This window comes from Hemicordylus capensis, chromosome 2 (assembly GCF_027244095.1).
Source record: "Hemicordylus capensis ecotype Gifberg chromosome 2, rHemCap1.1.pri, whole genome shotgun sequence".
NCBI classification, from domain to species: Eukaryota; Metazoa; Chordata; class Lepidosauria; order Squamata; family Cordylidae; genus Hemicordylus; species Hemicordylus capensis.
Window position 1 is genome coordinate 317,438,811 of NC_069658.1, and position 16,968 is coordinate 317,455,778.

Sequence of the window (16,968 nt, forward strand, 5' to 3'; positions counted from 1 at the left end):
AATAAAACTCAGAAATGTACATGCAATACTTTAATCAATTCTGCAAGTGCAAGTGAAATTTTTTGCTAACTATGATCATCAAGATAATTTTTTCTGCCTAAAAGAGAGTAAAGGCTAGTAACTGCAAGTGACTCAGCACAAGCATTTCCATTACCTATATCAATTTAGCAAGTTATAAATTTCACAAATCAACACTGTAACCAGCCAGCACCTCTATGTATCAAGAGGCTAGTCCACAAATACACACTTACGTCTGTATTTTTGTTTGCTAACTGCTATAAAAGTTAAGAAAACATGTTTATTATATACATATTATGACCTGTATCCTTATACATGAAAGCAGTAGTAAGCAGAATATAAATACCTCTGTTATACAAATGCCTTGTTGCAGAATACGCATCACTACCACCTCACAAGAAGCCTTCACATTTTAGAAGACATGGGGCTTTCTAGGTCGTTCCAGAAAACAACACCAATTAAGTAAACCCAAATGATACTTGCCACACAGACTCCATGAACTCTGGATATAGAGTTTTATAGTCATTGTCAAAATCAATCCACCGTCCAAGCCTTGTAACACTGACCTGGAAAGAAATTAAATTAGGACTCAAAAAGATAGCCTAGAAAACTTACCAATTATGTCTTTATGGTAATAGGAAAGGTATGGGATCTACCATCCCCTCCATCCTACCCTGGCATACTTATACAGAAGTCAATCTTCTCTCTTTTTCAGGAAGCAGCTTTGTTCAGATATTACTGAGTTAAATATAATCCATAAACTACATACAGTCTGTAGAGCCATAATATGTTGTAGCCTGTTGCCTTTTCCCTACCCACGTCACCTACTGAATCTCATTACACAAAAATCAGTGTAACATTGCATCAACTCTCATGGCTACAAGGGAACCCTAGAAGGCACCAGGAAATGTTGAATATTGTTTTTAAAGTTTTAAATTGTCATTTTTAAATTTGTTTTTGTTTTTAACTAATGTTTTAATGTTGCTTTTATTTTGTTGTAAACTGCCCAGAGACGTAAGTTTTGGGCGGTATAAAAATATGTAAAATATAAATACATACATACCTACCAGCAACCTGTCTTTCAGACTCCTCCCACATTTATCTCTACCATTCGCTCCAAGAATAGTTTGAAGGATTGAGAATATTTATTTTATTTATTTTTATTTAAATTATTTCTATACCATCCAAAACTTGCATCTCTGGGCTGTTTACAATTAAAAACATTTAAAAGATTAAGAACATTTAAAACCCAGTATTAAAATTATTTAAAACTATAAATCTAATTAAAAGCCTGGGTGAATAAATGTGTCTTCAGTACCATTTTAAAAGTTGCCAGAGATGGGGAGGCCCTTATTTCAACAGGGAGCGCATTCCAAAGTCCAAGGGCTGCAACAGAGAAGGCTCATTCCTGAGTAGCCACCAGATGAATTGGCAGCAGCCATAGGCGAACTTCTCCAGACGATCTTAGCAGGCGGTAGGGCTCATGGCAAAGAAGATGTTCTCTTAAATACCCAGGGCCTAAGCTGTTTAGGGCTTTATAGGTAGTGATCAGCACCTATTTTGCCTGGAAACGTATCAACAATCAGAGACCAACCTGGCTGCCACATTCTGAACCAACTGCAGTTTCTGGACTACTTACAAAGGCAGCCCCACATAGAGCGCATTGCAGTAATCCAGCCTGGAGGTTACCAGCAGATGTACCACCATTTTGAGGTTGTTCATTTCAACACAGTAGAATGGACACAGCTGGCGTATCAGTCGAAGCTGATAAAAAGCACCTCTGGCCACCACCTCAACCTGGGACACGAGGGAGATGTTCAGATCCAGAAGCACCCCCAGATTATGCACCTGTTCCTTCCAGGGGAGCGTGACCCCATCCAGAACCGGCAGATCGAAGTCATCTCCCGAATTCTCACCCCACATAATAAGTACCTCTGTCTTATCTGGATTCAGTCTCAGTTTGTTATCCCTCATCCAGACCATTACTGCCTCCAGGCAGGCATTTAGGGAGGCTATGCCTTCTCCTGTTGATGTTGATATGGAGAAATAGATTTGGGTGTCATCAGCATACTGATAACACCCTGCACCAAATCTCCTGATGAGCTCTCCCAGCGGTTTCATGTAGACGTTAAACAACATCAAAGACAATAAGGAGCCCTGAGGGACACCATATGAAAGTTCAGATTCTGAAGAACAACCATTTCCAAGAGACACCATCTGGAATCTGCCAGTGAGGTAGAAGCAGAGCCACTGTAAGACAGTGCCTCCCACCTCCAATCCCCTCAGAGACTGTCCAGAAGGATACTATGATCAATAGTATCAATAGCTGCTGAGAGATCCAAAAGAACCAACAGAGTCACACTCCCTCTATCAATTCCCAATTGGAGATCATCCATCAGGCCGATCAAGGCAGTCTCCACCCCATAGCCTGCCAAAAAGCCAGTTTGAAATGGGTCTAGATAATCAGAATATGGTCTCCAATCAATGTCTAAGCACTAAGCATAGTGGTCAAGTTATCTGTGGATCAGAACTGAGCCAAGGATTGTTCATGCCTACAATAGTTCATGATCACAGTTTCACATAGTTTTTGGTACTGGGAGAGGACTAGAAAGGTACCCAAGCTCACTACTACGGGTCAGTTGAGGCTTACAATAACAGTGCCATGATCCCATATATAACAGGAATGTGGCAGCCAAAATGATTTCATTAAGGATGGGCCATTGCCCTTTACTACAAACTATAAATGCATTTAAAGTTTACTAAGGAGTTTCACAAACTTTATTTAAAGTGAGCAATTGTGAACAAGAATACTACACACACATACACCCCTCTTTCTCTCTACAGAATTTCTTTCACAGCCAGGACCCAAAGACCGCAGAAGGAGCAGTGTGAACCCAAAGCAACTTGGAGCATGCATTTCTTGACCAGCAGTCTACCATATCATATAGCAAACAATTTTCAAAACTGAGTGATTTCAAAAGCCGTTTATGATATAGCATGTGAGAGGAGGAGCTGTTCAAAACAATCCCACTGGGCCCAGATCCTCAAGCATGTCAAGATATTTTCTGATCCTAAGCAATAAGCACATTTACACAGAGGTGGAAAGATCAATCTGCATATCAAAGAGTCTGGTGACAGGGAATGAAGCGTTGGCGCTTACCTGAAAGGTCATTCTCCTCAGAAGTATGGGTTGTATCCGTGGATCATGGGATTGCTTATGACCTCCTGCTCCGAGACAGGGCCAATCAGAGACTTCTCCTCCCACAGGAGGGCGGGGCAATCCCCTCAGTCTCCAGTTCGTAGACAGCTGCTACTCACTCCGAAAGAAAGACACATGAACAGGTTACAGACAACTCATGCAATAAGCCTCTAGCTTGCACTGTGATCCCCGTCCTGGGCCCGACAGATTTCCGTCCTGTACCTTATGGGTGAGCGTGAAGGTAGACCAGAGGACAGGGTGGGTACGGATACAACCCATACTTCTGAGGAGAATGACCTTTCAGGTAAGCGCCAACGCTTCACTCTCCCTCAGAAGAGGGTAGTATCCGTGGATCATGGGAACTGCCAAAGCTCCTCCCTCACTGGGTGGGACCTCTGGTCTAGGCTCACGACGGCACCACCTGCTGTAAGACCCGCCTGCCAAAGGCGGCATCAGCCGAGGTCCAATCATGGATCTTATAGTGCCTCACAAAAGTGGATATGGAGGCCCAGGTGGCAGATATCAACCAGGGGAGCCAGGGTGGAGAAGGCGGCAGTAGCGGCAGCACTCCTAGTGGGATGCGCTGTGATTCCTGCTGGTGTTGGCGTGCCTGACGCCTCATATGCCATCCGAATGCAGGAGCAGATCCAGCGGCAAAGTGTGGCTGTGGATACCTTCTTGCCCAGGGAACAGTCCCTGAATGAAACAAGAAGGGAGTCTGACCTAATAGGCTTGGTACGGCAAAGGTATACCCATACCGCCCTGCAAATGTCCAAGGAGTGCCACTCCTTCTCTCTGGGTGAGGACGGGTGTGGGCAAAAGGAAGGCAACATTAGTTCCTGAGCCCTGTGGAACACGGAGTTCACCTTGGGCATATAGGAGGGGTCCATGTGGCGTAGAACATAGTCAGGGAAGACAAGGCACAGTTCCTTACGCACAGGAAGCGCCCCCAAGTCTGAGACTCGCCTGGCCGAGGTGATGGCGACAAGGAACAGGACCTTAAGGGACAAAATCCTCAGGGGAGCTACCCTCAAGGGCTCGAAGGGCAGTTTCGTGAGGGCCCTGAGGATGAGGCTCAAGTTCCACGTTGTGAACCTGTGCACCGTGGGAGGCCTGAGCAGTGCGGCTCCTTTAAGGAACCTCTGGACATGTGGGTGCACTGACAGGGAGGGGGCCTCCCGGACCTGAAGGACGGAAGAGATGGCAAACACCTGCCTACGTAGGGTGTTAGAGCAAAGCCCTTCTTCCAGACCCTTCTGCAGGAATCCCAGGACCTGCGGTACTAATGCAGACAGTGGGGCAACCCCTTGTGTGGTGCACCACTTGGAGAAGGTCTTCCAGGTCGATTGGTAGACCCTGACAGTGGAAGGGTGGAAAGAAGCGAGTATGGTGTCCTGGACTGGCTGAGAGTACCCGCATTCGCTTAGGGCCCTCCACTCAATCTCCAGGCGGAGAGGCTCAGCCAGCCCGGTTGCGGGTGGCACACAGGGCCCTGCCTGAGCAGTTGGGGATGGCTCCCGAGGGGCAGAGGCAGTTCACTGGATAATGCCACTAGGTCTGAAAACCAAGGGCGGCGGGGCCACCAGGATGACCTCTGACTGAAGTAGGCGGATCCTTCGCACCATTTGTGAGATTATGGCTATTGGGGGGAAGGCATAAAGGAGGCCCGTGGGCCAGGGATGAGTCAGAGCATCCACCCCCTCCGCCCCCAGGGACCTGTATCTTGATAGGAAATGGGGCAGCTTGGCATTTTCCAGAGCAGCGAATAGGTCTATCTCCGGGGTCCCGAACCTTAGAACAATTCTCTGGAAGGCGTGAGGGTCGAGGGACCACTCGGCCTGGTCTATCTGGGACCGGCTGAGCCAGTCCGCTACTGTGTTCTGGGTCCCGCTGATGTGGTCCACCTCAAGGGACAGGAGGTTTGCCTCTGCCCATCTCATGAGTTTGGTGGCCTCCTGTATCAGGGGTCGGGACATGGTCCCTACCTGGCGGTTGATGTGCGCCTTTGCAGTGGCGCTGTCTGTTCATACCAGCACGTGGCTGTTCTGGACTAGTGGGGAGAACTCCCTGAGGGAGTTCAGGATTGCCCGAAGCTCCAGCCAGTTTATGGAGTTGCTTCTTTCGTTGATGGCCCACTGCCCCTGTGCGACCAGCTGCTGGCAGGGGCCCCCCCCAGCCCTGGAGACTGGCATCCGTGGTCACCTGTGTCCATTCGACTTGAAGGAACCGGGTGCCCTTTCGAACTGCTGGGGAGACCCACCAGGACAGTGACTACCGGACAGAGGCTGGCAGGGTCACCCTTAGCCGAGACCTCTGTGCAATTAGGTCCTGGTAGGGTAGCAGGAACCACTGGTGGGGGCGCGAGTGGAACTGACTCCAAGGCACTATCCCTATGGTGGAGATCATGAGGCCCTGCAACTGGATCAGGGAGAGCACGTCCGACCTCGGCTGGGCAATTAAGGACTGGCACCTGGAGGTCAGCTTCGACCGATGCTTGGAGGCGGAGAGGCAAACCGTCTCTCTGCGTGTGTCGATGAGGGCCCCCAAGTGGAGGATCTTGGTCTGGGGAGAGAGGGAGCTCTTTTGGAGGTTCACCATGAAGCCGTGTCCCTCCAAGGCCTGAAGAGTGGCGCAGACATCCCTCTGTCCTTGGGGTAGAAACGACGATCGGACCATCAGATCGTCCAATTATGGATAAAGATGGGCGCCCTTGGTCCTCAAGTGTGCCACGAGTGCCACCATGATTTTGGTAACCCCCCGGGGGGCAGTCAAGAGACTGAAGGGGAGAGCCCGGTACTGGAAGTGGTGTTGGCAATAGGAGAACCGCAGGAAGCGTCTGTCCTGAGGGTGGATGGGGACGTGGAGGTATGCCTCCTTGAAGTCCACTGAGGCCAGGAAGTCTCCCTCCTGAAGGGCCATAAGGATGGAGCATAGGATTTCCATGTGGAAGCTCCTCTTCCTCAGGTACCTGTTGACATACTTCAGGTCTAGAATAGCCCTCCATTCACCTTTCTTTTGATCTTTTCTCTTTGATCTTTTCTGGGACTTGGGGGAAGGGAGGTGGCGATCCGGGGGCTGGCTGGTGAACTCCAGGGAGTACCCCAGGGACACGGTTTGTAGGACCCATGTGTCTGAGCAGGTTTGAGCCCAGGCCTGAGCAAAGCTCTACAACCTGCTCCCCACCTGGGATACCTGGAGCTGTGGATAGTAGTCACTGGGTGGGGTTGCGCTTGAAGGCGGGCTTGGCTGACTGCGCGTGCTGCTGGGTACAGCGAGGCTGGTGGTCCCGAAAGGAGAGCTGGGCCCTGGGCCAAGAGAACCTGTCCTGTCTGCTCTAGCGCAAGCAAAAGGATGACCTGTCGTCTTTGGAATTAGAAAAGAAAGAGGTAAAGGTGCGGCGCTCTGGCCGCTGGGTCCCCGGAGGCATAGCCTTCTTCTTGTCTTTAGAGTCGACCAAAATGGGATCGAGGACCTCCCCTAACAACTTGCCCCCTTTGAAGGTCCAGTTGGCTAGGTTTGACCGGGACTTCTGGTCCACTTTCCAGTTCTTAGGCCATAACTAGCATCCGACCGTGATATCAGATACAAGGGCCCTGACAGACAGTTGTGCCCTGTCGAGAGAAGAATTGGCCATGAAAGCTGCTACTTTGCCCAGTTTGTTGAGACCCTGCCTAAGGGTGGTCGATTCTGGAGGAACAAAGGGGAGAAGTTCCCTTACCCACAGGACTGCTGCTCTAGCGAACATGGAGTTGGCTGTGGAAGCCCTAATGGATAAGGCGGTTGCCTCATGTGACCTGCGTAAAGCAGTGTCACACTTCTTATCATCTATGTTTTTCAGTGTCTTGTCCCCATCCTTGGGGAGTACCATTCCCGTCGTGAGGGCGGCCACTTCTGCATCTACCAGTGGCACTTGCAGTTTTTCCATGAGGTCCTTAGTGGATGTGTACAGGCGCTGTACGGCCGAGGGGGGGCCCTTGCTCTCATTGGGTTTGTCCCACTCCTTTTGAAATATATCCAAAAAGAGCTGTGGGCATGGCACGGTCATCTCCTGCGTTTGCAATGAGGGAAGTACTGCGGGGTCCCCTTCAGGCTTGTTAGCACTGGGTAGGGGTTGCTCTTCCAGCCTCAGCGCCTTCCACACCTTGTGCAGTAGCACAGGGAAGTCTGCCTGAGAGAAGACGCAGTATTGGGGCTGCTGGGATAAAGGGGACTCCTCATCGTCCCCGGAAAGCTCCCCTTCCTCACACTCTGAGTCAGATTCCTGAGAAATGTCAGACTGAGGCTGGATGGGCCGGGGGGGAAGCTCAGAGCCCATTGTTGTGTGAAGCGGGCAGCAGGGGGAGAGCCGGGGAAGCTCAGCAGTCAGTGTGGAAGCAATGGGGCGGCAAGGGGAGAGAACTGGAGGAGCCCTGTTGTGCTGCTGGCATTCGCCCAGGTGTGGGGCGGAAGCAGCAGGGGCGCTGCGAGGGGCGCAGGCTGTAGCCAAGATGGCCACTGCTGCCATTCCAGACGTGCTTGGTCCCTCCTCCAAAATGGCTGCCACCTCGGGGGGGGGGGGGGAGAAGGCCTTGAGCAACCAGGGGAAGGGGCGGCCAGGGGAGCTTCTTAAACTCCTCCTCCACCACCCGGCGGAGGACAGCTGCAAAGGCGGGAGGAATCTCCTCCTCATCAGCAGAGGTGGCCTCTACGCCCTGATCGGCGGCAGTGGAGGAAGGGAGAGCTGACGAGCAGAAATGCTTGTCGGGGGAGAAGAGCGCCCACGTTCAAACCCCCCTGAGCAGACTCACCCTCCTGAAGAGCCGTTGCTCCAGCGGCCGTTGCCTCACTCTCTGGCTCCTTGGCTCCTCGAGAGGAGGTCTTGGAGCCTGCCTGCGATCCAGTCTCCTTTTTCTTGGAGCCCTTTTCTTTGTCACGCTTTGCAGCTTTTGCCATCTTTGCTGCCTTGCCAGCCCGAGTCACGGGTGCGGGAGAGGTCGCCGCGACCCACTCGGCGTGGCACACAGCATGTGCCACAGAATCCTCAGAGAGGGAGGGAGAAACCTCCCTCTCCCCACGCGGTGACTCCACCACCATGTGCAGGCGCACTAGGAGTCGCGGTAGGTAATAAGGCTGCCCGCTTGGTTCCCTTCCTTCCTGGTGCTTGAGTATCGAAGGGGTTAATTCCAAAGGAAGAACAGCGGAGCAACATGGAGCAGACCCTGCCCGGAGCGAGACAGGGCAAGAACTGGAGACTGAGGGGATTGCCTCGCCCTCCTGTGGGAGGAGAAGTCTCTGATTGGCTCTGTCTCGGAGCAGGAGGTCGTAAGCAATCCCATGATCCACGGATACAACCCTCTTCTGAGGGAGAACAATTATTCTGTTGGCTGCAGTTTAATAGATAGCATACTTTACTTACTTTCCATTCCTGCGAGTATCTCATCACAATTCCTCTGCAGTTGTTGTTATACTCGGCAATCCCCATTTTTGCTACATCTTCTGGTCCTTTGATGCCTAGTGCTTTGTCAATTTCATACTCCTGAAGAAACCAAAATATATTATGACACTCATGAATAGCTTAGAATCATGAGAATATACTCTCAGTAATTTTAATAGACAAGTCTTTGAGCCCCACGTTTCACCCAATCCATGAAACCCAAAACACCTGGCCCATAACTAAGAGCCAAAGACTAAGCTATAATTCCTCACAATGCAGAAGTCCTAGAAAGTGGGGGGGGGGGGAGATCAAAGGGAAAGAAAATCTGGACATAATAACAAACGCATCCAGGCACTGAATTGAAAGTTGCCATAAAAATCAACCACCAACAGTGCCTTGCCATCGTTATGTAATATACATGATTTTTTTTAATTCCAGGATCACATTCAGTAGTCCTGATCCATCAGCTTGTGAAGCAAGACATTCTTAAGAAAGTTATGTATCGAGGCAATAGGTAACTTAAGATCTCTGTTCATAAACAAATTTAAAGAACTCCATTGAGGAATTGTTAAGGATATTCACACAACAGGGAGGCGGGAAGAACGGGAGGGGGAAGACTGTACTAGACTCATCTCTCCCCAGCCACCACCCGCAAGATGATCTGTCAGTGTTGGTGGGAAGCACACGTGATCCGGCAGCACTGGCTGCCGGTTCGTTTCCGGGTCCAATTCAAGGTGCTGGTTTTGACCTTTAAAGCCCTAAACGGTTTGGGCCCGGGGTATTTGAGGGACCGCCTGCTCCCAAGGGTTGCTGCCCGCCTGACAAGGACATCTGTGTGATGAGTGCTCTGGGCACCCATCTCTGTGTCCACTCAGGCAGCAAGCAGGCCAAGCAGACACTCAGTAAGTGGCTGGGGTAAAAATCTGGGTCAGGTGGGTGGGCATGCCGGATTCTGGCACTTCACATGTGCAGCCTAACCCAGGTTGGGAATCCCTAGCCTGGGTTAGGCTGCATGTGTGAATATCCTTTTTATGTTTCAAAACCAATAAAATCATCAAGTAGTTCATTCAAAGCCTATTTGTGACGGGAGTACTGCCAAAAAGGAGACAGACATACACTCAAATGGTATGCTCTACCAGAGGAGCAGAAAGAAAGAAATCAACAGACAATCATGTCCAGAGAAGAGGACATTTTAAATTATATGGGGCAATATAGGAATGTACCAAAAAAACCAAAAAAACATACCACTGGCAAACCATGACAATCCCAGCCAAATCGTCTATCCACATGAAAACCACTCTGGTGAGCAAATCTAGTTACTATGTCTTTAATGGTTCCTGCAAGTATGTGTCCATAGTGAGGAAGTCCTGTGGCAAATGGTGGGCCATCATAGAAGGTAAACCTGTTTTTAAAAAAATGAAACAATGCACATTTAGAAACAGCAGTCTCCCTCAAACATGATGTGGATAGGAACATGTTATCCTCTATTTTCATGATTATATCACTCCATAAGTGAAGCTAGCAGTAAAATATCCTGACATACTGTAGATACAATATTGATTTATTCATTTTATTTAGTATATTTGTATAACACCCACTACCAAAGTCTCTAAGCAGTTTAAAACATTAAAACAAACCAAGAATTTAAAAAACCTAACACATATAAAAGTTCAAATTTAAAAAGATTTTTCAGAATGTAGAATTTATTCTACAAAGGATCTTTCACGGCTGGCTGGTTTATGCAAGTGTCCATATTTTTACTCATATTAACCAGAAAACCACCCCTTCTCCACCCAAAATCAGAGTTTAGCTTTAACTCACTCATCTCCCCACACATCCAACCTTTTTCAAAGTTTACATATCATAACACTGGCTGAAGAAGAATGCCTGCTTGCGGGAAGGTTAAAGAGAGAAACTAGAAATGTGTAATCTTACCTAGGTCTATTTTTTGATTGTTTCAGGCATTCTTGAAAACAATTAAGTGTATTCCAAATCTGCAATATTTTCTCTTCCTCCTGTGGAAAATTTATGTTCTCTGGAACTTGCTGTACCAGCATTTTGCTATGCAAATAGAAATACACAAGATGTTCAGAAGCTGTCCTCCCACCCAAAAGAACATACATTACACAGCAAGCACCTTTTGCTGTATATATCATTGGATATAGTGGTTTGAATTACACCACTCTGGGAACTTCATCCAGCAGTGCAGGTCTCAAATTACTACCTCCCAGCATACATCACGGTAAGAATTCAGAAAATTACTTCAACACACTTGCCACTCCAACACTAGGTTTGCAGCACTCAAGAATGAACAGTGGCCAACATGATTCACAGCATTCTGGTGCTGGAATGCTCCATACTGAGGCTGCTGTAGACTCACAAGGCAACCTTGATGCTATTGAAAATGAGCACTTGTGCAAGCAGCACTACCACAGCGATTCCCATCCACCAAAATGGGAATTTAACTGCAGTAGCATTGCTTGAGCAACAGCTCATTCTCAACAGCACTGGGGCTAGCTTACGAGTCCACAGCAGCCCCAGCACAGAACATACAGGTGATGGAATGCTGTACTACTATGCCTCTGACCAAAACATAACAACATTTGGTAGGTTTGGGAGAACAATATGAGGTAAAGGTTGTCCCACTTTGGCAGGTACACAATCTTATTCTGCTTGTGCACATTGCCATAGCTAATGCACCCCTCTGTCAGTTATTTGGTTTGTCCTCTACTAACCACTGGGTCAAGTCAGAATATTTCTTTCTTTAAAAAAAAATAATAATAATGCTAAGAACACACACAGACAGCGATATGCCCCACCACCACCACCACAGAACAGGTAAACCGTCACATGGGACCACAACAAACAAATGCAAAGGCTGTGCATATAATAGCAATAAAGTGTAACAATGACCGGGCTATAGAGACTGCTCAAGTATCAGACTCCATGCATAAGTCAAAGTATTACTTTTGGCCCATTTCTACTAACTGAAGCACTGTATTGAGACAACAGTGTCCAGTAACCACAGGGCACATGTTTAAGTATACAACAAAGCCTTCCTAAATCACTTAAGGAATGACCTGTCAATCATATTTCAGAAAGTCTTAAGGCACAATCGCAAACAGGTTTACTCAGAAATAAGTCCCACAGAATCTAGCAAAACTTACTCCCAAGCAAGTGCAGCCAAATACTGCAATCCTATGCACTTTTCCATATTGCACCATGAACAATGTACATTGAGAGGACTTAAAGACTTGTGATCTAGAAAACAGAGATGGAGGAGGAATAGAGGCAGGGCAGAGGTAAACAGGGGAAGAATGTGTGATTGTGCACTTACACAATTTTTTACTGTCGAGTACAGAAACTAGGGTTGTGCTAAAGACTTCACAGAAGAGATCATTTTGAGAAGCAATTTGAAGGAAGCGAGATGCGCGATATAGAAATGTTTAATCCAGGCCTACAAATAAGTGTATAAAGATTCAGGCTTCTAAACAGAATGTAAGGCCAGTGGGCCAGAATGAATTGTTTAAGAATGTGGCCAAGAGGTAGCAAATACCAGAGCCTGACAAGAGATACTTTATGTAGCCAAGGTCCTGAGACAAATTCCCCACTCAGCAGAAAAAAAATATAGCTGACACCAGAAGATATCAAGGGTGGATAGGCCAAACAGTAGCTCATGTCTAAGGCTAACTGGCTACACAGGAAAACATCTGTTTAATTACAAAGAAATGTATTGTAGGATTTACTGATTTGCTTGCTGGTTTTAATCTATATAGACTGGCAACTGCATATGTTGAGCGCACAGTGCTTGTCAGACTATTTTTGACTTGTACTGTGCCTTCATGATCATGAATAAAGGTCAATTTTGAGCACACACCCTCGTTGAATTTGATTTAATTCTGTCAGGCAACGAGCTCTATTGTGGGAACCATGTCAATTCCTCTTTAGTTCAGTAAGACACCCCATTCTCTATCAAATATGATGGAAGGATGAAAGCAAGGGACTGAATTAAACAGGAGGGCAAGGTTCCAGAGGATTTTCCCACAACAGTGGTAGCACTACAGAGGCATTCAAGGAAGTAGTTTCAAGCATAAGGGGAAGAAGACCTTGTTGGACTTCTCTTTCACCAAACCCATATAAAATTGTATTGTCCAGAAAGAAACACAGGGGACATGCATCACAGTGTTACCCTAACAGGGTTTCCCAGATGTTGTGGACTACAACTCCCAGAATCCCCTACTGCAATGGCTTTGGCTTGAGGATTATGAAAGTTTTAGTCCACAACATCTGGGAAACCCTGTTAGAGGGAACAATGATGCATTACCCTGATTTGTTAAAGAACTACACTCTTCAAGGGGCAGGGCAAAGTTCTGGGGGGAAACTACAAAACTAAAGCCAAAACAAGAGTTAATATTTTAAACACCTATTTTTGTTTATATGGGTAGATAATTAAGTAGTGCCAGAGTAAATGGAAATTCCTCTAATGGTATTTATTACTTATAGGTTGGGGTGCGGTGATCTATGACTATGTTGTACGTGAGATACAAAAAAAGTCAAGGTCATGTTAAGTATGAATAGATTTGTGAAACATTTAAAAGTTTTTCATCTTCAAGTAATATTTTAGTACTAAAGGATGATGGTGTGTTAGCACTAAACTAAACTAATGCTAAACAGTTTAGTTAATGATGGTGCGTTATACCAAAACGTATTTTATTTTCTGTATACCATCTTTAATATCTTTTTGCGCAATAAAGGTCTTTTGTTTAGAGTTATGTGTGTTGCATGACCGACATATCAACTTATACGACACCAAAGGATTACAAATTGATTCCTTTTAACTCTCTTATGAATAGATGTCAGCAGAAGAGGATTGTAAAACTGGGTTCCTATTAACCACTTGGCATATGTATTCATGCATTTGGTTACGGTATTTAATATTTTTAATGAATACTATTACCTTACTCACTTCTTTTAAAAGAAAAGAACATCCAGCCGGAATGAACTTGGTATTACAGTTGCTACCAACAGGGAAGTGACCTTATAACCTGCAGGAAACAAGTGATTCATGAATGGCTGTATTAACTTCTGTATTATACCAAAGCAACACATATTAGATCAGTAATCATTTCATTGAAATAAGCTTATTTATGTTTGACTACTGCAATGTTTGGCATTATGTTTGTTGATTCCTGCAATGGACTTTACATGGAGCTGGCTTTGTATGCAGAAAGAAAACTGCAATTGGTACAGAAGGCAGCAACCAGGTTGGTCTTCAGGGCTACCCAAAGAGATCACATTACTCCTATTTTAAAAGACCACCACAATAAGTTTCCAGGCGAAATACAAAGAAGCTCTGTGATCAGTGAGAAGAGCTTCGGGCGGGTCTGCAGGGAGAGCAGGTTAACTTACCCCTCCCCGCAGATGATCACCAAGCCATCCCTGGGCGGCCGCCCACACGATTACCGGCTCCGTCATGAAGCCAATTGGGGAAGTGGGGACTGGGGGGCCACAATGCCCCACAAAAGTGCACAGGGCATCCTGGGGAGCCCGATGACGGGAGATTTGTTGTAGCCTCCCAGTCGGGGGGGGGGGAGTTCTCCTCATGAGTCGCTGCAGCACAGAGCCACGCTGTGGTGACTCACGATAAAAAAAACAGGATTAGCAAACCCCACTTTGGTGGGCTAGCTGCCACTGAACTACCGGGCTCACCCTGAGCCTGGTGGTTCTCACAATGGAGGAAAACCAGGCTGGGCTCCATTAAACCTGGTTTTCCTCCATTGTGTGAATAGCCTCAAAGTGTTGGTTATTACCTATAAACCCCTGAACGGCCTGGGTCCAAGGTATTTAAAAGAACATCCTCTTCTTCATGAACCCCACCACCTATTAAGATCATCAGGGGGGAGGGGTCCAGTTACATTCGGTTCATTTGGTGGCTACTGAAAACTGGGCCTTTTCTAGGGTTGTCCCAGGACTTTGGAATGCACTCCCAAACAAAATTAGAACCTCACCATCTCTTGATGTTTTTAAGAAAATTTGAAAATATACCTGTTTAATCAAGCTTTCAGTCCATAGTTTTAAAGTTGTGCATTCCAAAGTTATTTTTAATCTACATTTCAAACTATATTAGTTGTTTCAAAGTTTTTGTTGTTTACATCTTAAAATCATAAACCACCAAGAGATTTGATTATAGGGTGGTATAGAAATGCACTAAGTAAACTTGCAGTAACCTAGTTTGATGGAATTTTCTCCCATTCAAAGTGATGAACAGGATCATACACCTACTGGAATCTTGAATTTACCAAGCTTTCCAGGACTTGGCAAGTAAGTTATGAATCCTGCTTCCATCAAAACAAAAGAGTAGAGATCAAAATGGGGGGGGGAGAGACTAGGAAAAAATGGGACTTTAAAAAATGAAAGCAGACAAGGTAGAGTTGGCTTCTAGAGAGATCAGTTTAGGGGATATAGACACATGCAAAATGAGACCAAAGTGTATCTATTACTAAGATAAAGGATTCATTCAACTATCTCGCTGAACACTCACAAGATTTGTGGATCTTGTATAGGTACAACTGTAAGACACTTAAATGGGGTCACACAGACTTGGTTCTGGGCTTATTATACCAAGGCACAACTGCTCACTTATGGTAAATACCTCCGGAGAAAGAGGCAGGGAATGCTTTGTAAACTGGAGGAGAGTTTTGCCTTCCCCCACTCCCTGCCAAGTCATCAATGACACACAAAAGATTAAGAGATTTGTGTTTTAATGGTGGAGCTAGTAACATCTGTATATTGGTTTGCAAGGTTAGACCATTGCATTACAGCTAGACAGTTACATCATATACAGGATTCTACAAATTTTCTCATTGCTACCATGTTCTAATGGCTATCTCCACCCCTCCCCATGCGAGAACCAAATGAGAAATCAGGCAGGATCGTTTCCTGCCTCGGTGTAGACTAAATAAGATGGCAACCATCAGGAGCCGGCTGCCGGGAGGACGATTAACGTTGCTGACTCCGCAGCTTTCCACACAGGCTCGATGAAGGAGGGGAAAGGAATGAAATAAAACAAATTAACCCCTCCAATGCCCCCTGAAGCACACGAGCAAGAAAACGTTGCGGGCAGGGGCCAAAAAGAGAGCTCCACTAGAGAACGATATGAAAAAAGCGAAGCCTTTTAAAAGTCTTAAGCTTTGCACCCTGCTTCTAAATAAGTATGTTCTGACTCATGGACCATCAGCGGTTTCTTCGGCTCCATAAAAGGGACAATGCGCCCTGCGGCACAGGACTCCTCGTCAGGGGAGAAGCCGCTGCCAGTCTGTGTAGACCAGACTGAGCGTGATGGACCTATGGTCTGACTCAGTATAGGGCAGCTTCCTAAAGTCCTATGGGTGTAGTGGACGCGCCGGGACTTCTCGACTTCTCTGGCTGTTGGGTGGGAAGGCCATGGGGGCTGTGGCACTTCTGAACGGGCAACTCCATCCCTGCTCCTCGTGCCCACCCTGTGCTGCTGCAAGGACCAAATGAGCCAAACCCAGCCCCAAGGACAAGTGGCGGACTGAGAGAACCACCCAACCACCGGCCCACAGTGACAGCTGTTACCCGCCGGGCGACAGGGAGCCCCCCAGCCACATGCCCCGAAGAACCAGCCAGACGGCGACAAAGAACAGCACCTCGCCCCCTTCGGGACAGACATTAGCTGCCCGCTCCCAGCCCAAGCCGAGCTGAGCTACTCACCCGCCACAGCACGCCGGCTAGCAATGATGCAACCGGAGAGCAAGAGAAAGCATGACCGGAAGTTTCAGAAGCGGGAGGAGGGGAATCCACGCCCCTGAATCGCGTCCTCTCAGAACACTCCATACATAGTCCGCCAGTAAGGTGGCTTCCAATTGGTCAGGAGAGTCTCCCGGCAACCATAAATCTTGGCCACGGTTTTAGGGGCGGGGAAGGAAATGGGGCGCGTGGCTGTAGCCATAGAGATAGGTATGCTAGAGTAGAGTCGCACGCGTGCGTGTCCGCTGCTGCCTCGTTTGAAATCTCTGTTTTACACGGAGGAATGAAAGCACGGAGTTGGGGATGAAGTTTAACTGCCTTTACATTTGCTGGAAGCAGATGCTTCGTTGGTGCAGAGGTGCTCTTACCCCTGCACTTCGGAGCTGAAGTCCAGGGCCTCCACAGCCCCTGGGGGCCCCCAAATCATTGATTCGATTTCTATACCGTCCTTCCAAAAATGGCTTAGGGCAGTTTACACAGAGAAATAACAAATAAGATGGAACCCTTTCCCCAAAGGGCTCACAATCTAAAAAGAAACATCAGATAGACACCAGCAACAGTCACTGGA

General features: G+C 47.2%; 1 protein-coding gene and 1 non-coding gene across 4 annotated transcripts in view; both read right to left on the reverse strand.

The window, feature by feature from the left end:
* The window catches only part of IARS1 (isoleucyl-tRNA synthetase 1), a 155,006-nt gene extending 138,490 nt beyond the window's left edge, over positions 1–16,516 (reverse strand). The window contains exons 1-6 of one of the 3 annotated variants that reach the window (XM_053297888.1): positions 16,365–16,516; positions 13,597–13,675; positions 10,566–10,691; positions 9,876–10,032; positions 8,613–8,732; positions 502–584 (exon numbers count right to left, since the gene is read on the reverse strand). In XM_053297888.1, the coding sequence (XP_053153863.1) occupies positions 502–584; positions 8,613–8,732; positions 9,876–10,032; positions 10,566–10,687 (482 nt within the window). In that variant the 5' untranslated portion in view covers positions 10,688–10,691; positions 13,597–13,675; positions 16,365–16,516. Of the gene's footprint in view, positions 1–501; positions 585–8,612; positions 8,733–9,875; positions 10,033–10,565; positions 10,692–13,587; positions 13,676–16,364 lie in introns of all 3 variants that reach the window. The other 2 variants (XM_053297887.1, XM_053297889.1) reach the window with 2 other exon arrangements.
* On the reverse strand, positions 11,529–11,661 carry LOC128348447 (small nucleolar RNA SNORA84). Its single transcript, XR_008318165.1, has one exon. It is a non-coding gene; the product is annotated as a small nucleolar RNA SNORA84 (small nucleolar RNA).
* Positions 16,517–16,968: the final 452 nt, after the last annotated feature.